Here is a 25,907-nt window from a genome sequence, read left to right as displayed (position 1 = left end):
TTTTACTGTTGTCATAAGCCAGGGTCCCTGGCTGGGGTTCACATGTATGTTTTATGTCTTTGTTGTACATTTTTAATTGATTTATTTGTGTTACTATTTCTTTTATTTATGATGATTATGATTCACATATTCTTTACGTTTTGTGAATCTGTAAATAAGCCTGTGTTATGTTCCATGTGTTTTGTTGGTGGTCCTCCAAGTTTCGGGGGCACCTGCCAATCATCACCAGGAACTGCCCTCTACTCTATAAATCTGGAGGGTCTCCCACAGCTCCTGCTAGTGGTTCACTATGAATGTGTTCTGGAGTTACTGAGTTCTGGAGCTTTTTTCTGTGCTTATTGTAAATTATTGGATTTTTGACCTATTTACTCTGTTTCTTGACTTTGCCTTGAATTTTGTATTGGACTTTAATTGACTTGCATTGTGTTTGCTTCAGGCAATTACTTTTGCATTTTGCGTTCTATACTGAGCTTGCTTTTGTTGCAAAGCACTGTGTAAAGAATAATTATTTTATTTTATGAAGATCCTGCATTTGCCATTATTACTAGCCGGGGTTTGACGGTGAAATCCCTCTCTAATGGGCATTTTTGGAAGTGCTTTCAAAAGCTTATTGAGACTCATGTGCTTAGGGACTCCTAGTTTATGACAACTATGAGATCATCTGAGTTTGTCCTTGTTTTTAAATGATGATGTTTTAAACCATACTTGCACAGAATCATTAGTTGTGCTCCAAATGATTAATTTTACATTGTCCATGTTAATAGTTTATTTTCTTTTAAGTCTTTTTGTGTTTTATATTTCGGCACACTTTGCTGTTCTACAGTATTTTATCATTTTTGTTCATAGTTCCTCATTTTTTATTGTTTATTTTGCTTCAGATTGTAAAGTGTCCTGTGCATTTTAGTTGAAAGTGGCTGTACAAATAAAGCCATTATAACAAACACCTTTAACCCTTTACCTCTCAGGAGACATGACACTGCTTTCAAAGTTGACTGACTATCTAATAACAAAGCACTCATGAGGGTTAAAGCCAAGAATGCTGATAGGGAAAAATTATTGATCCCAGATTTCTCTTGATCCCCAGTTCAGTTTGTCAATCATATGCAAAGGTTCTCAAGACTCCACAAAGTATATAACAAAGTTATTTAACAGTGATGTCTCAGGAGTATGCCATACAAGATGTTATTTTACATTGTAATCATGGATATACCAACAATTCTGAATTCAGAGAAAGCTTTTATTGTTATGAATACACAAGAGCATCTTTAGCATATAGCTGATAGCATGCAAGTCTTTAGGTGAGTACATTTACTTAAAGAGGTAAAGTGGGATGATATAAACATAAGTAATGGGATGTATTCATAATGCTGAGACTCAAGGTCAAAAAACCTGGTGAGCTTAAGAGTCCAAATTGCTAAAGGGTTATTGGAAGATTTTCTGTAACAGTGCCTAAAAGACAACTGGCTTTCTTTAGCAGCTGGCCAAACTGTCCAATCTACCATTCTCTAAATCAAATCGACTTATGGGATGCTTTATGTTTCACAAGATACTATAAAGACAAAGCAGGCCCAAAATGTAATCTCTTCAAGTTACGCTAACCTTTCCTGCTTTCTTCTTCTTCTTCTTCTCTTTTCAGTTGTAGAGTGGGTGTCCATGCGAGTGCGGACAATTGTGGGTACAGGAACGGCATATGGTTACACATTGGGTCAGCTGATTCTGGCAGGGCTAGCCTATTTTATTCGAGACTGGCGCTGGCTCACATTGGCAGTGTCCCTACCCTTCTATGTCTTTTTCTTCTACACTTGGTAAGTGGCATATAGGACATTTCTTTATTACTGGCCGTGTCATTCTGTCTTTTATTTTAGACATCCTCTTTAAAAAGAAAATGGGACTTGCTTTATCTTTTTATGAATCTATAGTAGCCATTGCACTATAAACATAATGAAAGATGAACAGGCACTCTCAGGAAGGAAAATTATTTTTTCTAAAGAAAGTAAAAAAAAATCTTTTGCTAGATATGGAATTTAATGAATGAGTAAATGTCTAGCATTAGATTCTAATTTAAGACATTCAACACTGTGTTTCCTTGTTTCATGTACAGTACAGCAGTAACATACAGTATGTAATACTACTGAATTTGGTGTGAAATAATATAAAAGTAATATCTGTCTCAAAACAAGGCCTATCTTGTATTTGGGTGAGCAGCATTCCTTTAATCCTACACATCTGACACAGCACATTAGTGGCTAAATAGTAAAAACTTCTCACTTTGCAACAGGTGGTTTCCTGAGTCGGCACGCTGGCTGGTACTCAACCACAAAACTGATTTGGCTGTTACACACCTGAAAAAAGTAGCAAGACTTAACGGCAAAACAGAGGCATGCAAGAAAATCAACACCGAGGTCTGTGCAGAGCTTATTTCCTACCCATTCCCTCACGTCAATGGTGTATATTTGTCTGTTCTCTGTGATGCAACTGATAAAAACTTTCAAACCCTCTCTTCTTCCGCAGACGCTGAAATCTGCCATGCACAGTGAAATGACAAATCTGAAAGGTTCATATACTACACTAGACTTAGTACGCACAGCAGTAATGAGAAGGATAACTATTTGCCTTGTTTTTGTGTGGTGAGTAATTGAAAGACTGGCATTTGAGCAAAAAATAAAAAAACAAGAAATCTTTTATGTAATTTCTGGAAAATGAATGTTGATTTTATGAAGTACCTTTTCAAACAGTGTACCATTACAGTTTACTTCATAAACAAAGTATATGATAATACATCACAGAAATGCAATTACATTAGCAAGTTGCACATCACAACACAATTAGTTATCTAACAAATCTCACACTTAAGAGCCACTGGAGCACATTATCTGTGATATAACCTGAGGTCATTGGATGTTTCTTGACACTAATAAGTTGCCTGTAATGTTAATTCATGCATCTGTTAGGCTCTTCTTCTTCTTTTCATTTTTGCTGCTGTTGCTGTTGGTTACTTGCACTGAGTGTAGTGCAAATAAAGTGTAATCTCAAAACATTATCTGAGCAATACAGCACAACATAGACACCCTTAACTGTGCAACAGCCAGCGTTGATCAAGCCTGAGCAGCATGATCAGATCCCAAAATGCTCTTCTCGATCAAATTACATCTTAAACATTGGTGTGGCTTCTTTCTATTGCACACCTCCATACAAACCTTCCAGTTATAGACAGAGGATGATTAGGGAGCCAGAATGACTTGGCCATAGAGGGTGATTTAGCCTGGACATCAGGATACACCTTATTCTTTACAAAGGATGCCCAGGGTTTCTTTGTGACAGCAGAGAGTCAAGACCTCGGTTTTACATCTCATCTGAAGGATGGTGCCATTTTTACAGCACAAAGTCCACGTCACTGCCCTGGGGCATTGGGATCAACATTCAGACAACAGGGTAAGCGCCTCCTGCTGGTCTCACCAACACCTCTTCCAGCAGCAACCCAAGCTTTTCCTAGATGGTCACCCATCTATGTACCGGCTAGGCCCAAACATGCTTAGTTTCAGATGGATGACATGTTCTGTCAGTAGTTTAACATTCCTTGGCCAGGAAGAATTCATTTTTGTAACACTATTATAAAGTAGTTTGTTAAATTATAGCCTGCTGGTAGTATGAAAAGATGTGTTTGTTGGACCACTCAGAACTGTAAGAACACCAGAAAATACTGAAGGGGTAAGACAGGCTGTAGAGTATTAGGTATGATGTCAGTTGGTAGCATTAAACAATTCAGTCTGAGGAATGAAACATGGTAAATAAACTGCATCGATTAATTCATTTTTTGCAACATTATTTTTTCTCTAACTCAGTCCAACCATTCATTCTGTCCTTTCAAAAATCATCTCATCCTTGTGCCACACCTGTCATAACACATATAATTTGTGTGTGTGTGTGTGTTTAAAGATGTATTAGTTTTTATAGTTCACGATCTATATGCTTAAAATTTAATATAACTATTTCAGATAATAATAATAATTCTCGTATATAAAAATATATAAATGTTTAATACAGCATATGTGATATTCAACATATGCAATTTTTGGCAAGACAATATTTGCAAAGAAATTCTGGAATTGCAGTTCTTGGCCAAGAATACAACCCCTGTTAATTTGATATTAAGTAGCTTTTCAATTTGTTTTCAAGTGACAAAACAATACACAAAAACAGAGATTAATGTATTAGCTATTGAAAATGGCATTTGTTGACTTGTAGTATTTTACTAAATCAGTTTTAAAATGTCTATTTCATCATCAAGGTTTTCAACCAGTTTTGCCTACTATGGGTTATCAATGGACCTACAGAAGTTCGGGGTCAGCATATACTTGATCCAGCTCATCTTTGGTGCTGTTGACATCCCAGCAAAGTTGATTTCCACCATTGCTATGAGTTATATTGGGCGACGCATCACGCAGAGTGCTTCTCTTGTGCTGGCAGGTGTCACCATAGTGATTAATATTTTTATTCCCCAAGGTAAGTACCATGGAATTAAGTACAGGTTTTGATATTGGTGGCTCAGCCCAAATTTTCTGAATGCTAACTGATGAATATATGGAGGCATACATTTTTTGAAATATTTCACACATTGCACAAAAGATACAGTCAGGTCAGGTCAAGTTGGGTAGCAAGCCCTGGTACAGTGCATTGCCACAACCACCACATGACAAAACAGCTCGGGATCCTGGTTAGCAACACCCCAGGTAGACAGGCGGTCCAGTCCCACCTCCCAGAAATGACCATCTATCTGCTGCAGCCAGGTGTTATGTGGGCGCCCCCTTGGCCGTGTCCAGCCACTCAGGTCTTCAGCAGTGAGGATCCTGTGAGCCAGATCACCACTGGGGAATTGCGCCATATAGCCCTAGTGCCGTAACTGATGCTCCCTCACAATGAGGTAATGTGCTTCATTCGGGACTCTGTGAGCATCTGCTTATTTGACACAAAGTGAAATCAGCGGTATCCACTGATTCTCCAAAGAGACAGGGTATCGAAGGAGTCCAGTCTTTGTCATAACTCACTGAATAGTGTCCTTGTCTCACAACCATATAGCAAAACAGGAAGCATCAGGACCCAAGACTTGGAGTCCCAACACACACCCCTTTCCAGAGACCTCATGACCCCCCCATGCTCTCCCAATCTGTCTACTGACTTCACAGGAAGAGTCGCCAGAGACATGAGTGTTGCTGATGAGGTAACTAAACCAAGGTCAACATTCTCTCTGCAGACAAGCACACTGCTGATGGCTGTGCCCAAGAGGTCATTAAAGGCCTGGATCCTGTTTTTTATCTAGGACACTCGCAAGCCCAGACACTCAGACTCTTCACTCAGTCTCTCAAGAGCCCCAATCAGAGCCTCCATTGACTCCACAAAGATCACAGCATCATCTGCAAAGTCAAGATCAGTTCATCTTTCTTCACCATCAGATCCCCCACAGCTGTTGGACCCCATAACCCTTCCCAACACCCAGTCCAGGCAAGCAGAATAGGAGCAAGAACACACCCTTGACAAACCCCAGAATCAACTGGGAAAGACTTAAGAGGTTCAGCCTCCACTCTGCACAAGACTGGAAGTTCACCCTGGATACTACATATCCCTGCAGCATTCCCCACCCTCAACTGGTTCACCACCTGTGCAATCCCAGTCGGATTGGGTGGTTCACAGCTAATTGGAGGATCAGCCTCAAGAATTGTGGACCCAGAGATGTCCAACTTCCTAGCCAGAGAATGAGCTTTAAACAGCTGCTCAAAGTAGCCAGCTCAGCAGGTCACAATTGTAGTGTCATCAGTAAGGAACGTTCCATCACTCTTCCAGACTGTGACTCTCCAAGGAACAGATTTGGGTGTGCGTAATGCTTTGATTCCTCTCTAAGCAGGATGTGGGTTACTAGACCATAGATGGTGTATCACTTGCTCACAGATTCCTCTAACAAACTGCTCCTTATCTGCCCTCATATCCGTTGCAGCCATCCTTCTTATTTCCTGGTACTGACTGGGCTTGCCATCAAGCCATGTGCTGCAACTCTTCTCAATGAGGTGCCCTGTGAGATGAAACACCTCCTTCTGGGAACACCAGCAACACCAACACAACCCTCAGCAACCTTCAGGGTCTTGTCATGGAAGGTCTCTCACATTACATTAGGTTCAGCAGTTGCAACCAAGTTTGCAAGTTTCTCACACAAACTGCAAGCAAACTCATTAGAAGCAGCCTTATCTTGGAGTCTGGCCAGGTCCAGCCTCATTCTCCTAGTAGATAGTAGCCTACGGGACCTAAGCTGGATCTTCAGAGTAGCAATCGCAAGTCTGTGGTCAGAAGAATTCACAAACTGGGCACTTCTGTAGACGTTACAGTTTTGTAGGAGCCTCCAGTATCTGCCCACGAGGATGTGATCGATCTCCTTCACCGCACCACTAGTATTGGAGTACCAAGTCCAATGATGTGGCTCAGGGCGCTGGAACCAGGATCCAGCAATCCACAGCACCTGACCTTTTGCAAAGTCAAGGAACATGGAGCCACTTTCACCACAGTCATCAGACCCATGGGGACCAAGACAATCCTCATAGCCAGCACTATCAGTGCCAGTGGTCGCATTGAAGTCACCATGACCAGAGGAGTGTCACCTCATGGGAACCCATCAACCACCAAGCAAAGTCACAAATAAAATGTCTCACCGACACATCACTTACAATGGTATTAGCATACACTGAGATAAAAAACAAGGCACCTTAATCTGCATCTCATAATACACTCATTCAAAGGAGTGACATCAGACACCATCAAAAGGAGCCAATCCACCGCAGCAACAGCTGCTTCCTGAGTATGACAGCCATCAGAGCGACCACACCAATAAAAGGTGTACCCACCTACAAAGATCTGGCTAGTCCCAGGTCTGTGCACCTCAGAGAGTGCCGCCACTGAAATTCGGAGCTTACAAAGCTCCTAAGAGAGCAAAGGAGGATGATGATCATGTTGGAGAGACAAGACGTTCCACGTGCCTACCCGGATGGGCCACCTCAAATAGGGACCCGAGTACTGCCATGCAGTGGCCAATACCTCAGCACCACACCAATTCTGATCCCCAACAGGCCTGACCCCATTGGCTCTCTGAAGGTTTTGACCCTTACCCCATCCCCTTCATAATGCGAGCAGCCTTCCACAGCAGAGCTACTTCTGCGGAGAGCAGAAAGGAGTCCTGTCTGCCATTTCGGGGGCTGTGTGAAGTTTTTACGGTGGCTGGAGTGCCAATCCTGCCACTAATCTCCAAAATTTCCCTGCAAGTCGGAGGACTACTTGCAGGGCTGGATGCAGTTAACATCATACTCAGGATACAGTAAAAGTAGAAAATTATGTACATACTCTGTGTGTACACTGACCAATGTTACTTTAACCTGTAAATAAGTAGAGTATAAGGAAATAGAGCAGTCAAAAGTGTGATTTTATAAATGTTTCCCAGTTTTTTCTCCTGTTTCCTGGATGATTAGACCTCATGTGAGGAATGCTGAAGACTTTTGTGCTCCTTATTTTTAATACTTGATAGTTATGCAGCATTTTTAGTTACATCTGGCATGCTTGCCAAGTATTATTGGCCACAAAGTTGATAAAGTGATAAGGAGAATAGAAGCAACTCTTTAATAAGCTAGATGCAGAAAGAACTAGAAATATGTGGCTTTCCAAATAGCTCAAATGTTTAATTTTAGCACCAACAGATTCATCTACCTATGCATTTACTTATTAAAATTCCAGTAGTGAGTTACAGTATATCTAGACAGCTCTAGGTTCCATACAGCAAACAGCCCATTGTCACAATAGCAATCCTTTGCAGGACATATTCAGATTCACACTCACATTTACACATATTGGGCCGGTTTAGAAACAACTAATTAATATAATATGCACACTGTTGGGATATGAGAGGAAAGCCATGCAGACATAGGAAAACATGCAAAGTCCAACAACAGTGTGAATAGGCTGGTGATCCTACCCAAACACTGCACCACTCGTTTTCCTACCCCCAATGATTGGTGACCACTGAGTATACCATTTCTGCCGAGAGTGAACAGATAGAAAGGTTCTAGCTTCTTGCAGCAATTTGGCTTGTGCCATAAACACTAGCCTTCAGTAAAAGTTTACTTAGTAGAAGCAAGGAGGCAAGTAACCCTCTAATTAAAATACAGGAGTTTAGAAAATGGATACATGACCAATCCCTATAAATAAAAGTATTTACAGCCTGTTGTACTCATGGATTTGGAACCTTATTAAGTTTCAGGTACATTTTTACTTTTTGTAATCGTTTTGTAATTACTTACACTCTTTTATCGTTATTCTGACAACGCCATGTTGTTTCTGTTTGTTGAATGGTTGGTACCAACTTGTGTCTATTTCTGCATGACCTTGGCTATGTTGTTTAAAATCACTATGCCCATTATCTCTCACATGTGCTTGAAATTTTACATCTTATTAAAGAAAGAAACATCCTCTAACAGGACAATTCAGTAATCAGGCTGGAGAAAAGCTGTTCATTTTATCTTTTTTAGAGGGAGCATTCTTCAAAAGCAGTCTCTTACAGCATGATCAAAATGATCAGAATGGTCTGAGAAACAAAGACTAGATGTTCATTTTATAAACTGTTGAATTTACATACAGTGTCAATCAATGTATATATTTTACTCTGGTTGGTCCTTTGGTTTACACCCAAATGATTTATATAAAATAAAAGTCTATTATATTATATTCTGGTTCTTCTTATACCTTTTGCGATGAGCCACCACCCTTGAAATTTCTGTGCATATAACGACTGTCCATTCTTGGCTTATAGGACATTTGCTGATTTCTTAGTTATCTCTTAGTCATCCTTCAGTACATTTTATATATTACATCAACCTTTCTTTTGGTACATTCTTTATTTACTTGATCATCTCAGTATTTTTCCTAAACCAATTCTTATATTTCAGTGCACATTTTGTTTTTCAACTGTATTTGGCTTCCTGATGTGCCTGAACAGGTTTCCGACATTTATTAACTCTTTATGCTATTTTTTAAAAATGAATGCTATGTTACCCTAAAATTATTCTTCCACACACATGATACAGTACATGGGTCATGTGGCAGCTTGTGTCATCGTGACTCAAGAATAAAAGATGGTGGCACACAGATCCTGGTTTCCTTATACTGGACTGAAGAAACAACCTCCAGAATTTTTTGCATTTACATGAGTTAATTAAAGGAAACCAAACCAGGCACTGAGTATTACTACCTTTGATTTTTTTGGATAACATTTTGTGATTTTGACCTTTGGTTTTTTCAGACTTTTGATTTTTACCTATTTGACAACTATTCTAGCCACTCCATTTCTAACAATTTTTATTTCCTAGTCTGTCTGATTTTACCACCTTTTGCCTATTCTCTTACCTACAGCCAAATGGTAGGGTTATCAAAGGCGACATGGCTGTTTCGTCTAAATTACCCAATGACAATGGCATTAGTATCTTGACACAGATTTGTGTCTCTAAATAATTAGATGGCTTTGTTCATATTAAGTAGCATAGGTCTGATGACTTTAAGTATGACATATCCGATACTTGGTGATTGCAACAGGATTCTGCTGTTAACAACAATGCGGCCAGAATCTTCAGATTGTGAAAGGAAACCCACACAGACACAGGGAGAATTGCAAACAGATAACAGCTTTAGTGTGGGACTTGAATACTGAGCATTGGTCACATGAGGCAGCATTGCTCGTAACCCTAATCCTAGACATGTGTCAGAGGTGTTTTTTAATTGTATTCAATTTTCACATCACCATTTTGTTTGTTTTGCTTGATGCCATATTTCGTATGGTTGCTATGATAGATGTCAGTCACATGACCCACATCACATGATATGTGATGTCATTCATCATGTATATAAAGCGTAGCACACTACTCTCACAATCACTTCTTTGTAACATTTTTTGGCTTAGGGGTTGTTTTTTTTTCACCGTGGCTTTCATCTATTTTAGTCTGAAGTGGAAAAAAAGGAACTGGTGCTACTCCTAGTTGTTCAAGATGAATAAGGGTTGGGAGGGGGTTCCACTTGCATGTTCAAAAGCACATTGATATACAGAAAATGTAATGGAGACCGTTAGAATTGTCCCCCTTGGAATTTCAAACACTTGATGAAAAGAACAAATTTTAGCTTTATTTTCTAAGCATTTTTTACTTTTGGTAACAACCCCTACTGTTTTTTAACATACACTTGTGCCTTTTGCACTCAACCTTCTTCTGCTGGTCCATAGTTTCTTTTTGGTGCTTTTCAGGACAACCTCTGTTTTTCACTTGGCACAACAGCAACAAAAAAACAACATGGCTCCTAAGACATTGCTGTCATAATAATAAAAAATGAACAGTAAAACTACACATTCTACAGCCTGTATGTGGAAACAGGCAGAATATCCAGAAAAGTATACCAGGAGACGACACAAGGAGAAAGTGCAAAAGAATGGTCAAAAAACAAGGCAAGGTCTGCAATGAAAGATCAAAAGAACAAACAACAACATTTTTTATAGTACATTTTCATACATAGGATGTACATAGCTCACAGTGCTTTACAAGGCATCAAAGAAATAGTTATAAGCAAAGAAAACCTAATCAAAATTATATATAATAATGAATAAACAAAATACAACAATAAATAAAGCACACTTACATAAGACAGATATATAGATTATAGAGAAGTAATGTCCTTAAATAAAGAATTATTTAAGAAATAAAGGGTTATTAAGTAAAGATAAGTCTGATTATAAGGACAGTTGGCTGGGTAGGACTGAAAAAGTAAATACCAAAATAAAAACACAAAACCAAATAAGGAGTTGAAAAAACAAAATGTATGGTCAAAGAAAGAATCAATTCAAAAGATTCCAAAAGAATCTTGAGGTAAAGAGTATTGTCACTATCCTAATACTAGGATATGGACAAAGAGCATTGCCACCTTTTATAGCCTGATTATGTCATACATGACACAGGAGAAAACGATCACTTCATGAAATTTAAAAATGGTGTCGCCATAAAACAAAAACACTAATTTACAAACTATTTTAAATAAACAATATTGCCAGATGTTTTGTCTTGGTAGAGTAATATATATTGCTCTACTTTCCCCTATTGTATTATTAATATGTAGCCTTAGAATGCCTAATCTCACAGACTTACCACTGTTTATAAGGTATTATTGTATATAACTTATCCCCACCTTCCCTTCTATATCTTTAACCTCAGGCAATTAGATGTAGTAAAAAGACAAGCAAAAGTTAAGTTACACATAAAATAATGTATTACTGATAATATTCATAAATAATAACCATATGTAAAGTACATTTGAATATTGGCAACCATACAACCTGATTAAATAGTGATATGTAGTTCAGGCGGCACACAGACTTGTAGTTACTTAAATGTCTCTAGTTAAGGCATCATTGGTGCTCAGCTTTCTGCCACATGTCTGTTCAATATGGCCGCTGAGCTGTGCTCTTCATTGTGTTGTCTTCATCATCACAGGTTAGCAAGAGATGCTTCTTTCAGATGTTGGTTAGTAAGAGAGAGATACTTCTACATCATCACAGGTTAGCAAGAGAGAGATACTTCTTCATCATATGTTGGTTGGTAAGAGAGAGAGATTGTGAGGTTAAACACATACATTTATAGATGTTCTGTCCAACCCCTAGAGCCAATAGGACATCATGGTACTTAAATGCTTCTGATCCAAGCCAATTCCAAACAGCCATACCTCAGACCAATCGGGGAATACAACATCTTAAAACCTGCCACCCCCAAGACCATATATCTTTAAGTCTTTCTTGCGGGGGTTGAAAGACTTTAGCAGAGAAACACTTGCCAAACTGGTTTAAAGCACATCCTCTCCCAACTCTGTCTTAAAATTCAAAAAGGCTCAGTCGTAAGGGGGGGGGGGGCTAAATAGTAAATTACATTGATTTGCCTAAATTACAAATAAAGACATACAAAATATTTATCAAGTTATATGTAAAATCTCACATCACAACACCAGAGAAGAAACGGTGTCAAGCAGGACATGTTAGCTCCTACAGAAGGACCAAATTCAGTGCTGAGAATTGCACTGTGGAGTGTTTTTTCTTTACAGTGCCATCATAAAGCCACTGAGGTGAAAAAATAACCACAACAACACAAATCAATCATGACACAAATAATACATGTATACTTAGCTTCTGTAAAAGAATCTTTCGGCACACAAATTCACAGTAAGGTTCTGTCAGGTGAGTTCACTACGGGGCATTGCAGCACCCCATACCCCTGACATACCCACCACGACACAAGCCCAGTATGATAAAAGGTTTATTAACACCTAATACCATACAAAGGCTTCTCGAATCACTACAGTATTTCTTTTTCTCTTCCTTTCACTCCTCAAGGCAAGCTTCTCCCTCTTCTACTTGACTCTGACTCTCCTGTCTGAGGTTGAGCATCTTCTTTTACCTATGACTTGGAAGTATTCCAGTGTTAGAGCTTAACTCATTGGAAGCACTTCCAGATCAAATGGAAGTCCTCGACAATAGGAATTATGGATCCAGGTAGCTCCCCTTGGTGGCCCCCACTGCACCCAACAGGGCTGCTCCACAGGAATCCCCACCCATGGTTGCTGCCATCTAGTGTATTGGGGAGAAAATATTGAAAAGTGCTCATTTCCCCTGGACCTTTCAATGTGCTGGCCTCCTGGCCAGGTAAAGATTCTTATTCAGTCTGGCTGAATAACAAGAGACCTACAATAAAAGTCAACAGAGATGAACACAACATTTAGCTTAGGTGCTGTCCATGCTCCAGCTATAGTCTTTTCCAGATGCTGTCAATGTGTGCAGCAGTTTGGAGTGTAGAAGGTTATGGAGAGCAGTAATTCACTAAGTCAGCTGGTGCTCAAGGGTGCCCAGGGTCAAGAAGTTCTGAGGTCTCAGAATGCAAGTGTGTAGTAATACTTTTTAGAACTTTAAGATAATATTGTTTTAGTACAATAAACCAATCCATGTCTAAATGGGAGCATTACCATGTCTTTTCTACAAATCTCTACAAACAAACAACTTTCTCTGGCTTCCTTCTAGTAGAGCTCAAGAAATGTTTTTTCATGGAATTATACAGCACAAAAATGAAAACACAGACAAGCAGCGAATAACAAAAAAGAAAAAAGAAGCTGAAGTAAAAATACATATTTTGTATTCAGTATATAAAATAATAACATTTCCTAAGCAGGCTTATTAAATACATTGAGCACAGTGACAATGAAAATCTTTAATCCACACTGCTGCCTACACAATCATAGTAAAATAACCTTTAGAATCTTTACATACATAAATGTGCCCATGGTGAACAAAAACACAAAATCAGTGCACTTATACAAGATGGTGGTTCATGGCTTCTAGTATTGAAACTTTTGAATTCATTTCTTTATTACAACTTTCGTTAGTGTAGAAGAAGGTAAAAGACGCTTCCAAGAAGACTCTTACTATTAGGATCATTTCCATGTTACTCTAGACATTGACATTGATATGGATATTTGTTTTTGATTGCATTTTTGTTTTTCTTACCCCTGGCTGTTTTTTGAATATGACTCTGCTGTATCCTGGTCTTTTTCTCTCGCTCTGCTTTTCTTTTAACAGTTGCTCCCTACCAGGTGATTCACAACACTCATACATGAGAATATAATATGACTGTAGTTAGTTTCTGTATGAAGGCTTTGCATCTGGCAAAGATATTATAAAAAAATTCTCATCTCATCTTTTTTCTTCCACAGATTTGCAAAAAGTAAGGACCTCTCTAGCTGTTCTGGGGAAAGGCTGCTTGGCATCATCTTTCAGTTGCTGCTATCTCTACTCCGGGGAATTGTATCCAACAGTTGTTCGGTAACATGAAAAATCCCTTTTATTTAATATATATAAAGTTTATAATATTTCGATCAAGTTCCTTTTGTATTTTTCCTTACAGTGCTTTGTTACAGTGCCGGATACATTATTGTTAGGCCCAACCTACTGACTTAAAATGGTTTAGAAGGTTTATGCCATATGGTTCAGGAGGCATCCTAATGTACTCTATAAACAATAAGACAAGAAGTACCCAATCAAAAGGGCAAACAGTGATGCATTTTGTGACAGACAAAACCAGAAATCTACAGTGTATCCGGAAAGTATTCACAGCGCATCACTTTTTCCACATTTTGTTATATTACAGCCTTATTCCAAAATGGATTAGATTAATTTTTTCCTCAGAATTCTACACACAACACCCCATAATGACAATGTGAAAAAAGTTTAGTTGAGGTTTTTGCAAATTTATTAAAAATAAAAAAATTGAGAAAGCACATGTACATAAGTATTCACAGTCTTTGCCATGAAGCTCAAAATTAAGCTCAGGTGCATCCTGTTTCCTCTGATCATCCTTGAGATGTTTCTGCAGCTTAATTGGAGTCCACATGTGGCAAACTCAGTTGATTGGACATGATTTGGAAAGGCACACACCTGTCTATATAAGGTCCCACAGTTGACAGTTCATGTCAGAGCACAAACCAAGCATGAAATCAAAGGAATTGTCTGTAGACCTCCGAGACAGGATTGTCTCAAGGCACAAATCTGGGGAAGGTTACAGAAAAATTTCTGCTGCATTGAAGGTCCCAATGAGCACAGTGGCCTCCATCATCCATAAGTGGAAGAAGTTCGAAACCACCAGGACTCTTCCTAGAGCTGGCCGACCATCTAAACTGAGCGATCGGGGGAGAAGGGCCTTAGTCAGGGAGGTGACCGAGAACCCGATGGTCACTCTGTCAGAGCTCCAGAGGTCCTCTGTGGAGAGAGGAGAACCTTCCAGAAGGACAACCATCTCTGCAGCAATCCACCAATCAGGCCTGTACGGTAGAGGGGCCAGATGGAAGCCACTCCTTAGTAAAAGGCACATGGCAGCCCACCAGGAGTTTGCCAAAAGGCACCTGAAGGACTCTCAGACTCTCAGAAAGAAAATTCTCTGGTCTGATGAGACAAAGATTGAACTCTTTGGTGTGAATGCCAGGCGTCACGTTTGGAGGAAACCAGGCACTGCTCATCACCAGGCCAATACCATCCCTACAGTGAAGCATGGTGGTGGCAAGCATCATGCTGTGGGGATGTTTTTCAGTGGTAGGGACTGGGAGACTAGTCAGGACAAAGGGAAAGATGACTGCAGCAATGTACAGAGACATTCTGGATGAAAACCTGGTCCAGAGCACTCTTGAGACTGGGGCGACGGTTCATCTTTCAGCAGGACAACGACCCTAAGCACACACCCAAGATATCAAAGGAGTGGCTTCAGGACAACTCTGTGAATGTCCTTGAGTGGCCCAGCCAGAGCCCAGACTTGAATCCGATTGAACATCTCTGGAGAGATCTTAAAATGGCTGTGCACCGACGCTTCCCATCCAACCTGATGGAGCTTGACAGGTGCTGCAAAGAGGAATGGGCGAAACTGGCCAAGGATAGGTGTGCCAAGCTTGTGGCATCATATTCAAAAAGACTTGAGGCTGTAATTGCTGCCAAAGGTGCATCGACAAAGTATTGAGCAATAGCTGTGAATACTTATGTACATGTGATTTCTCAGTTTTTTTATTTTTAATTAATTTGCAAAAACCTCAAGTAAACTTTTTTCACGTTGTCATTATGGGGTGTTGTGTGTAGAATTCTGAGGAAAAAAATGAATTTAATCCATTTTGGAATAAGGCTGTAACATAACAAAATGTAGAAAAAGTGATGCGCTGTGAACACTTTCCAGATGCACTGTATTTATTGTTATCCAAAGTTAACACCAATTATGTAGCTAAACTGCAATGCTGTGTCTTTTTCTTAAATGTTCATTGTACTTTTTCTTTCTCCCCTACAATAAAGTAATAATGGGCTTGATATAGTAACAAGGCAGAGAGATCTTTATTTTACCTGCTTGGAATGTCCTTTTTATGATTCATACTCTTTTATTTGATGTGTTTCTTACAAAGCACATGATCCTTTCATTACTCTTCAATTTCAGACAGTCAGGAATGGGAATAGTGTCTATGATGGCTCGCCTGGGGGCAATGACTGCCCCCCTTGTCCTTCTACTGGGGGACTACATCCCTGTTCTTCCTATGGTCATCTATGGTGGCTCGCCAATCATTTCTGGGATCATTGCTATATTCTTGCCTGAAACCTTAAATATCCCACTGCCAGATACCATTGAGGATGTGGAAATGAGGTAAAATAAATCTACAATATGAGTTGCAAATCTATTAAAAAGTCAGCAAATTCACTCATTTTTCTTTCTGAGAATGGTTGTTTTTTATTGGATGTTTGAGAATAGAGCTTTGTCTTCCTTAACTAGACATGGCTGCTGCTAAACTGGAAGTGTTTTTCATACTTAGCACAACTCCTTGTTCAAACTACTTGTTTTACATACCAACACAGAAATTATATTAAATTTTAAATTTCGCTTTAAAAACAAATATATTTAAATATATTTCTTGAAGTATATTATGATGTCTTAAAATACTGTAATATATTTAAAATTATTACAATGTTAGTACAATGAAATATATATTTTTCAAAGTGTATCAATATATTTTTAAATATAGTGTGTCAATACAGTCTGAGTATATTTCACTATTCAGTTGTTATCAATGGTCTACTCATCCTTACTTAAATTTAAGTTTCATACATAATATTCTCAGCCCCACTTAACTCAATATCGAGTCTGGGGTGTGTGGGAAACAGCCTGGAGACAGACAAGTAGACATGACTTTAAAGCACCACACACGTTTATTTACAACTATTTACACAGGTGAAACACACACAACCTAGTACCGCAGCACCAATCACCCCAAAGTCCTGGTCTTTCACAATGCCTGTACTCTTCTGACCGCCTCCACTCCTCTCCTCTGACTTCCATCCTTCTTCCACCCGACTCCAGCCCTCGAATGGAGGGAGGCGGCCCTTTTTATACACACCCGGATGTGCTCCAGGTGCCTCCCGATTAGCTTCCGCCGGCATTCCCTAGTACCGGCTGCGCACCCGGAAGCACTCCGGGTGTCCCTGGTCTTCTTCCCCCCAGCACTTCCAGGTGTGGCTGAAGTGCTGAGGGCCAGTGCTCCTCAGGCATTGGGGCGTCCCCTGGCGGTGACCACGGGCCCCTATAGGGTTGAACTTTCAAGCTCAGTTCCCATGGTCCCCAAAGCCACCAGGGTGGTCGCCCCCTCGTGGTCTGGGGGAGGCGTAAGCCCTTCTCCGATCCTTCTGGGCGTCCCAGCTGGGTACCACCCCCAGCCGCTTGCCACAGGGGCTGAAGCATATCCTGGAAAAATCAGACACAAGGCAAGTGCCATCCATGGACAGAAGGTCAGTCCACTGCACACTTCCACACAGAGCCTTTTTAAGGCAATCAGTTAGGCTGACAGACATGCCTCTTGGATGTGGGAGAAAAAAATGGAGACATGAGGAGAATGTGCAAACCACACACAGGCAGAGACCTGGAGTAGAATCCTGGATCTTCTAACCACTGTACTAACTAACAGAAATCTTAATAGGCTTTTTTTAACTTAACCAGCAATGTTTAACTGAATTTTTTTTCCAGATATATTGTAAATATAGTTTTAAAACCTAACACATGAGTCTGTTATAAGAGAGGAAACCCTCCAAAAATTGGCTTTATTAAAATTAAATACAGTATAAATTAGAGATGATCAAATTTGGTGCTATAAAGCTAAAACAGAGAAATGGAAGTTGTGCATTTGAGCCCATTTAAGCCTAAATAAAGAACTTTTTGTTCTAACTAATTGACGGAATGGAGCTGCCCGACCTGCCCTCCAGCAAAGTACTACTAATGCACTCCTACTCACTTCTAAATATAAAATTTCCAGTGGGAATTTCACATGAACCCTCTTCCAATGGACAGCTTCTAGTGGGATAATTTAGAGCATGGGGTTTTTCCTGGCAAAAACAAGATGAGCGATTGCTTAGGGACCCCAAACCTACAAAGACACGAAGGGTTATGAGGGATGGGGGCCAAAAATAGGTATATTGCTAAGGACTCCAAAAAAACCCTGAATAAGCCATGACTAGGAGATACTGTTGCCACCCAAATTTGCCAAGTTGTGACATAAAGCAGATCTCTGATTCAAAATATGAGTAAAATTATAATAATAACTTGTCTACCTTGTTTTATTTGTTTTATTAATATACTGTGTATATATATATATATATATATATATATATATATATATATATATATACTGTAGTAATGCATACACTTAATACAGTTTCATTACTTTTTATTTTAGCAACAAATCCTTTGTATGGATTCAAGGATGAAAATTTGCACACAGCAAATAAAACAGGAAAATGCATTGTGAGAAGCAGCCTGGACACAGACAGACGGGCATCGTATTTTCACCCAACACACGTTTATTATACATATTTACAAGGTTCATTGTTGCACAAACCCAGTGCCTCCTGCACCAATCCCCCAAAGTCCAGGCCTCTCTTTCCAGTGCCTCTTTCCTTCAGGCCACCTCCAATCCTCTCCAACACAACTCTTGTCCACTTCCACCCGACTCCAGTCATCGTTTGCAGGGAGGTGGCCCCTTTTATACACGCCCGGATGGGCTCCAGGTGCATCCCAATACTCCTCCGCAGACACTCCCCTGTGTGCCGGAAATGCCGGCTGTGCTCCCGGAAGCCCTCCAGGTGTCCCCAGTCTTCTTCCCCGGGTGTGGCGGAAGTGCTGAGGTCCAGGGCTTTCTAGGCACTGGGGCGCCCCCTGGTGGTGACCACGGGCCCCTACAGGGTTGAGCTTCCCAGCTCTGTACTAGTGGCCCCCAAAGGAACCAGGGCGGTCGCCCCCTCGTGGTCCGGAGGAGGCATGAGCCCTCCTCCTGTCTTCCTGGGCGTCCCGGCTGGGTGCCACCCCCAGCCGCGTGCCACAGCGTACATCAAAAAAAAAGTTTTATAAATTTGGCACATGTACATTTTTATGCAATATACCCATTATAAATCAAAATCCTCTTGTAAATGTGTGTACGTGAACATGCCTTTATTCCCCACCTGGTTACTACCCTGGATAAAACATACATGAACTATGCTAATCAACCTCATACATATGCAATCACAATGCTGCAGACCCTAATTGACTGGTAGAGAAGGCCCCCAACCACAGCCAGTTGCATATGAGGAGTCCTACAGCGCTATTCACACTGCATTGAAGCACCTTTACTCTGCACTCTGGGGGCCTGGAAAAGGTGTAAAGTCTCAGTCTCAGTGGGTAGCCATTATCTCCATACTTAATGACATGATTGCTGTTACAGTGACTAGTATAGGTGACATGAAAAAATAAAGGTTTAGCCAGTTACCTTTCCAACAAGCCAGACATCACAAACAGCACCTTCAGCAAGTTGTCTGATCAACACAACATTTCCTCAAAGTAATAGCTGGTTTGGCTGCATTTCTGTAATTGATCAAGGGTTTCATCACTTCCCAGTTTCTCTGAAATGTTGAATATGGATGGTACAGAGTTGCAAGTTACCCAGTTAAGTTTTCCTTTATTAATGCCAACTTTTGCATGGATAGGTGCATGGACACATTTCAAGCCTTGTTTTGTGTGTATGAAATTTATAGAAATCTAACCCCTGGTCTTTAGTTGTTTTTATGCTTATCGAGCAGCATATCAGCAGTGACCGCATTTGTCTCCAAAGTTCTAACTACAGGTCCATGTGAACTATGGAGGTCCTCACAAAACTACAAAAATTCTGAGATGATGTTAAAGTAGTAAATGTGCTTTGGCATAGACCAGCCATTTGATCCCCACCGTAGCCTCAATAATATATTGAAGCTTTGTCAACACAGCGCCCCAATGTATCCTAACTCTTTTCATCACTAATAGTTCTTGACATTATGAAGCAGCAGTGGTAAACTTGCTTCAGAAGTGCTTTGATCATATAAAACCTTGAACTATTGCACCTGTTTACCCATATGGGCCTTTACAAGATAACCTTAGGCTGTGACACACCTGTTCCAATCAGTGGCATGGGAGGACCAAAAGATATATGTGAGATTGTTACGTGACATGGCCCTTGTCTTATACACAAGTACTTTAACTGGCAGGAAAACCATAAAATGCAAAGAGTACAAATAAATGTCAGATAATCATTATCTTCAAGATCTGTGCCTCTGTAAAAAAACATAACAGCATAAGCACAGCAAACAACATATTGCTATGTCAAAGGATTATTTTTTATCTGCTGTATTGCACATGAATATGTGAGTAATATGGTTATGTCTTTAACTTTTCCAGGGTAAAACCTGAACGTTCCAAAGCAGAGATGAATATAAAGGAGGCCATAATTCTTCAAGAGATTGCGCCTTTAGGGCAGAAGCCTCTTCCTGGACTGCATATCACCAATGAGCAGTAGCTGAGGAGGACGTTTCATGGAATGATAACCTCCTGAAAAGTCCTGGATTCCTTCAAGTGAAGGCGAATACTTTTTGAGTTTTACATTTTATGACTTTTTGCATTGAATGGTTGTTGGCACTTAAGTCAACGTTCAGAGAAATGGGACTATGGTTTACAGCAACAAGAACAATCTGTCATTGCTAAGTTCAAAAATGAATACAACCAGCTTAAATATTTACAATAATATTTGTCTATCCCATTGTCAAGAAACAGAAGCACTTTCCATGAGCATAACTTTAAAAGCAAACTGATAGATGTAAGTAAAAATGCTTATTATGTAAAGGAAAACACAATAAAAAGAGTGAAATGTGAATGCAATTAAAGGAAGTGTGTTATTGAAATTGGCTAAGTACTTACGTGATACCTTCTTTACATACACACCAAGGCAAAGGAAACAAATGGCTACATTTTCTCAACCTTGATAATATATATCATTCTATTGCACATAATTTTTTTTCCAAATGACCCGAAACTTTCTCCACCACCCTAAAATGCAAAAGCAGATATGAAAAATGAATAGGCCGATATCAAATTTTAGACACATAGCAGTTTTTCTCTTGTGACTCTTGTCATACGAAGGAGAATGTTAACATACGAAAGAGATCTTTGTATTATAACGCTGGGAACATGATAAGAAAAAGGAAGAAAAACATAGAATTTGTCAAAACAAAGCACTGCAAGGTTAGTAAACTCTTTATGCATCTTGCTTGTATATCCTCACTGGCCTTTTTTGCCTTTAATCCTTGCTGATCTCAAACTAATATCACTCTAATTCTTCGTGTTTTAAAAATAAAATAAACACAAAAAAGTACTTTTACAAGTTTTCTGCAATTAGCTAATGAAAACAACAATTATAATTCTCATTATCATCATTTTTCATCTTGTACATTTCATACACTGAATATGGCCTAAAGAGATTTACAAAAATGACATTAAAAGTATCTTTAAAATATGTATGTAATTTTAAAAATAAAAATAAATACTACTAAAATAAACTACTAAAATAATAACTTAAAAGTCCGAAAAATAGAACTTGAGTGCAGAAATGTTGTTTTTGCAAATAGTACAATAAAAAGTGTCTGTCATGACTTTGCAATGTTAGATCTGCTGCTTCACAAGTCCACCTAAACAGACATGTAGCTGGAGAACCTCATTCAATGACCACTTATCATGAGAAAAGTGTTAAAGCATCTGAATCAGGAAGTTCTTTGTTGTTTAATCTTTTATATGAAGCAACACATTTTTATTTTTAATAACTAAGGATAATTCTCAAACCTATATGAATCCAGTCCAGTCAGAAAGTGAGTGCTAGGAGTTTATGCTGACCGACAGTAATTTTTTTTCTGAGATTGAAATTTTCCCTAAATGTCCTACAAAGCAGGAGTGCTTAGGCAGAAAATTTGGAAAAAATGAAACTGCCTAACTTCTCTGAGCTGTGACTGGACTTTCACTTCATTCAATTGCATACAATAAAAATATATAACCTGGTTTGCCAGAAATGGCACTTTTGTAGTTGAATTGCAGTTGAAGAAAGACAATACAGTACATATGTAATATGTTTAATTTGCTCTTTAGTTACCTGAAAGAAAACACAGTTTATCTTTAATTTTTGAACAAGTAAATAGCCTAAAGCAACCTTCTATTTCTACCAAAATTCTAACTGGAAATTCATGTGAACACATTGAATTGGGATGGTGAAACATCACAAGTTGGAGCTTTATATCACACAAACCCATCAACTGTAACAATATTTTTCCCATTAAACTCATGCGGCCTCATGTATAAAGGCGTACAAAGAATTCACACTAAAACATGACATACGCACAAAAAAATTCAGATCCATAAAACTGTGCATAAGCAAAGTTCCACACACATCCTCTTTATAAATTACAATCAATGTGAATTTTAATGCACATGCACGTGCCTACAGCCCCACCCTGACTCCACCCAGAATTTCACCCATTTGAATATGCAAATCAGTATAACTAGCCCCTTCCTTTCAGTGTTTTGTTAAAATACAATGGTAAAAGCACATATAGAAACGAAGAATTTCACCAAAAAAATTGTTGGTTATCATTTCTGTTGTTATGCAGACAGAGTGGTGGCTCTGAGGCTAGGGATCTGCACTGGTAATCATAAGGTTGCCGGTTCGAATCCCGTAAATGCCAAAAGGGGACTCTGCTCTGTTGGGCCCTTAACCCGCAATTGCTGAGCGCTTTGAGTAGTGAGAAAAGCGCTATATAAATGCAAAGAATTATTATTACTGTGTACCTTTCCCTATTGTTCCTTGGCTTATCACACTGTAATGCAAATATGCTGTGCAGCACTCTCTGTCTCTAAATTCTTGATGAATATTCACCATTAAGTAGTAGTTTGGTGGCACTAATTCCTCTGCAGATCACTTGACAGCGACACAGCTCTTTACACCAGATATTTTCACTCATTATCACACTTTATTTATAATTTTCTAACCACAATATTTTTGCATAAACAACACTCCCAGGACTGCAACATTTTCATAGCAAAAACTAATGTGATGATTTCATGGCATAAGCATAAATAATCTCAAAATAACAGCATTACATCATACTAACAGAAAAGAAAATGTTTTATATGACACCTTCCTACTATAGTTCACAAATACTATAGTTCACACATTGTTACCTATGAGTCCAAGGCGCTGATTCAGGCAGTAATCTTGTGGCAAGCAATCAAATACGTTAACCACTGGGCTTCACTTCCAAAGCGTTTTTTGGTTATACTTTCTGTGATAGATTTGAGCTGGCCTTTAAAATGCCTTTCAGCACTGACATCTTAATTACAGTACATGATCATGAATTTAAATCTCATTTTCTCATGACCATACTCAGAATGAAAATCATATGATATGGCATTTTCATACCCTTTGGTGAGACATCTGAATACAGACCCATGCACGAAACAAAGGAATGACTGGATGGATAACCCCCATAATAATTTCCATCTGTATTCCTTTATAAGAAACACCAAAGTGGCCACAGATTGGGGGTTTATCACACATAATGTATCTTCTATTGGCCCATCTTAAACACACTCCTGATGGTCATCAGCAATCATACATGGCTTGTAATGAACAGTCGGAGATGTTCTATTTTTTTTTAAACTGAAAACTTTATAGTTTACATATTAAATTACCTACTAGTAGTGCTTAGTGTCTGACTAGTCCAAAAGTCCTTAATATAACTTCTAGGTTTCCTTTGGTTGTTTATTTTTGTTAGCAATTTGGTGTTGATGATCTATGTTCTGTTTTCTGTTTTAGACCCTTGCTTCATTAGTAAGCTTTTTTGAGCCTTCAGTTTGCCCAGGTGGTTTGCCAGCTTTTCCATTTGCTATCAGAAAACAGAGAAACAGACACTTATAAGGACTTATGAGACATGTGACTTGCAGTAGGACCAGCTGATCTCACATCAAGAAGATTTTAGATCATGAGAAAGTGTGTTTTCTTGCAACATGCCTTCCTGTGGAAGCAAAACCAGAAGTTACACCATCACAATATGCTTCTTGCACCCCTGGCCCTAATCATAACTGATAAGGCCAGGTTTCAGATAAAGAAGGTCACATGTTTATTTGTCATAATTGCAGAAGAAATTGAATGTGAATGTGAATTTCCAATTGGGATTAATAAAGTATCTATCTATCTATCTATCTATCTATCTATCTATCTATCTATCTATCTATCTATCTATCTATCTATCTATCTAAATCACAACAAAACACTAAAGCGTCTTTCTCCTACCCCTCCGCTATCTCAGGTTAGCCAATACCTTTTCATTTTCTCCCAACTCCCAGCTTTTTGGACTAAGGAGGAAATGCCTCTTTTAAAAAGGAATGTGGGAGGAATTCCAGAATGTTACAAGTTTACTCTACAAACACTTCCACGTCAAAGGGATGAGGGTAGAAAATGCTGCCCCTCAAAAGCTCCCTTTGGTGTTTCCCAAGATCCCAGACAGGGCTTCCTGTCTGTCTGGTGTGTATTGTACTTCTGGTGACCACTCATTGGTTGCTTCGCTCTCACACACACAAACCCCTGTTATGACATAAGAGAAAATAAAGTCACTTGTACACTGGTGGAACTGAATCAGTGGGAGTGTCAAACAACACGACTGATGGTCACAGGAGCACGCTGAGACTGCCAGTAACTCACAAAGATTATATAAAAGAATTTTCAAAAATCATTGGAAAAGTCTTATAGCATGACAAGGACTTCACAGAGTATATTGAACTGCGCAAATATATTCCCAGTTTCACTTGCACATTCCTCCTCTAGTTCAAGGTGTACCTAAGACAGGCAGTACTTTGCCTCCATTGGCATTTACTCATCAACTATTTTCAGTGTGCTTCCTAGATTTTTGTGCATGGTCCATTATTATTGTTATTATGTATGCTCCAACTCATTAAAATTACCCTCCATAAATGCCTGCTATTAAAACCTTTATAGTCATCATATTTCCACACCAATGTGAGCCACCTATTATCTCCAAAGAAGTAATATTGTGAAGTCAAAGCAATTTCTGAATGTACAGATTATAGAAAACTGTCTTTACTCCTTTATCTGCCTTAGGCAGAACTGATTATCAGATCATTTAATCACTATCCTACAGTTAATTCTCAAAAAGGCAGCAGGTATAATAACATAACTATTATGATTGTTTAATAGAAATGCATTATTGTTGAAAAAAGAGATTAATTTCTATATAACTAGGGGACTTCTTCCCCTTTCACTTTGCGTCTCTGCCGCTTGCGTATGTGGATTTCACTTTCACCAAACAACAAATCTTTTAATTCTCATGGGTACGCCTCTTCGTTTGGAAGAAACAGTACTTTTCCCTGATGGCAACACGAATTAGACGATCTACAAGTTTCCGACTTAAAGTTTAAATCCGAACAATATATTTGATCTCTTTTCACTGTTCCGTTATTTCACCGAGTAATAATTTCCCTTTGTTTGCACTAATGCAATCTTTACTATCAATTTTTTCAGACTTTCGAATTTTAGTACTTTCAATATCTCTAACCGGCTCTGCATATGTACCGCGCCAATGTTTTTGAATTCTTTATGACATTCTACTTTTTCATCTACTCTTTGTCTTTTATTTCTGGCCCCGGGCATGGTTAAATCGCTTGGCACAAAGACTTGTCTCGCGGGACGTGAAAGTGTCTCTCTGAAAAAGTCACGTCTCATCCCAGGATTTTTTTATTATAATAGAGAGATTTATTAGTAGTAATTTTTAATATTGCAGCAAGGATCATAATCAGATAGTAGGAGGAATAACCATAAACCTTCAGTTCTTACATAATTATGAGTATAATAATGGCTACCATCTAAGTTTGTAGGCCTTATTACTATCCCTA

General features: G+C 39.0%; 1 protein-coding gene and 1 long non-coding RNA gene across 2 annotated transcripts in view; one reads left to right on the top strand and one right to left on the bottom strand.

Annotated features, from left to right (window-relative positions):
- Positions 1 to 20,839, top strand: part of slc22a6l (solute carrier family 22 member 6, like) — a 37,870-nt gene extending 17,031 nt beyond the window's left edge. The window contains exons 4-10 of the mRNA XM_028809495.2: positions 1,637 to 1,805; positions 2,279 to 2,402; positions 2,512 to 2,627; positions 4,289 to 4,503; positions 13,816 to 13,924; positions 16,068 to 16,271; positions 20,358 to 20,839. Of these exons, the coding sequence (XP_028665328.1) occupies positions 1,637 to 1,805; positions 2,279 to 2,402; positions 2,512 to 2,627; positions 4,289 to 4,503; positions 13,816 to 13,924; positions 16,068 to 16,271; positions 20,358 to 20,475 (1,055 nt within the window). The 3' untranslated portion in view covers positions 20,476 to 20,839. The remainder of the gene's footprint in view (positions 1 to 1,636; positions 1,806 to 2,278; positions 2,403 to 2,511; positions 2,628 to 4,288; positions 4,504 to 13,815; positions 13,925 to 16,067; positions 16,272 to 20,357) is intronic.
- Positions 2,278 to 3,168, bottom strand: LOC127528962 (uncharacterized). The gene is made up of 2 exons (XR_007935645.1): positions 2,514 to 3,168; positions 2,278 to 2,404 (listed from the first exon to the last, which is right to left on the bottom strand). It is a non-coding gene; the product is annotated as an uncharacterized LOC127528962 (long non-coding RNA).
- Positions 20,840 to 25,907: the final 5,068 nt, after the last annotated feature.

The sequence above is a fragment of the Erpetoichthys calabaricus genome, chromosome 1 (assembly GCF_900747795.2).
Source record: "Erpetoichthys calabaricus chromosome 1, fErpCal1.3, whole genome shotgun sequence".
In the NCBI taxonomy this organism is placed as follows: Eukaryota; Metazoa; Chordata; class Cladistia; order Polypteriformes; family Polypteridae; genus Erpetoichthys; species Erpetoichthys calabaricus.
Note: the sequence above shows the minus strand (reverse complement) of the source record. Positions and strands in the feature narration are given on the sequence as shown.